Source organism: Octopus bimaculoides, chromosome 13 (assembly GCF_001194135.2).
Source record: "Octopus bimaculoides isolate UCB-OBI-ISO-001 chromosome 13, ASM119413v2, whole genome shotgun sequence".
NCBI classification, from domain to species: Eukaryota; Metazoa; Mollusca; class Cephalopoda; order Octopoda; family Octopodidae; genus Octopus; species Octopus bimaculoides.
Genome location: NC_068993.1, coordinates 62733809 through 62734359, shown reverse-complemented (window position 1 = coordinate 62734359; position 551 = coordinate 62733809). Strand labels below are relative to the sequence as shown.

Sequence of the window (551 nt, the reverse complement as noted above, 5' to 3'; positions counted from 1 at the left end):
AAAGAACAAAAGAAAAAAGAAAAGGAAAAGCACGAAGTCGTTACCACATGAAATATCAACATCGTCATCATCATCATCATCATCATCATCATCATCATCATCATCATCATCACTACCACCACCATCATCATCATCTGCTTCAAATTGCACACCAAAAATATCAACAATAACATTGACACCATTTATTTTCGTCAAGGCGAAAATAGTCACACACACACACACACACGTATGTATGTATGTATGTATGTGTGTATGTATGTATGTATGTATGTGTGTATGTACACACACAACTGCACTTATATATTGTAGATATTTCTCTTGTATCTGCTGAGGTGATTACACTCAAAAAGTGTGTGTGCGTGTGTGTGTGTGTGTGTGAGTATGTTAGTATGTAACGGAATGCTAAAGCTGTAAGTACCGTAAAAGTACTTTGTCTATCATATTGTATAATAATGACTTAGCGACAAGACAATACAAGAACGAGAGAGAGAGAGAGAGTGTGAGAGAGTGTATCCGGGTGGTGTAAATTAGTTTTTGTTTTTGTTTTTTTT

At 35.4% G+C, this 551-nt stretch overlaps 1 protein-coding gene across 3 annotated transcripts in view; it reads left to right on the top strand.

The window, feature by feature from the left end:
• LOC106884332 (glycine receptor subunit alpha-2) overlaps positions 1–551 on the top strand; it is a 206315-nt gene that overhangs the window by 6245 nt on the left and 199519 nt on the right. For 2 of the 3 annotated variants that reach the window (XM_052972554.1, XM_052972552.1), the window contains exon 1: positions 7–410. The exons of the other annotated variant lie outside the window; for it this stretch is intronic. In XM_052972554.1, coding sequence (XP_052828514.1) covers positions 382–410 — 29 coding nt within the window. In that variant the 5' untranslated portion in view covers positions 7–381. Of the gene's footprint in view, positions 1–6; positions 411–551 lie in introns of those variants that run through there. 3 annotated transcript variants of the gene reach the window in all.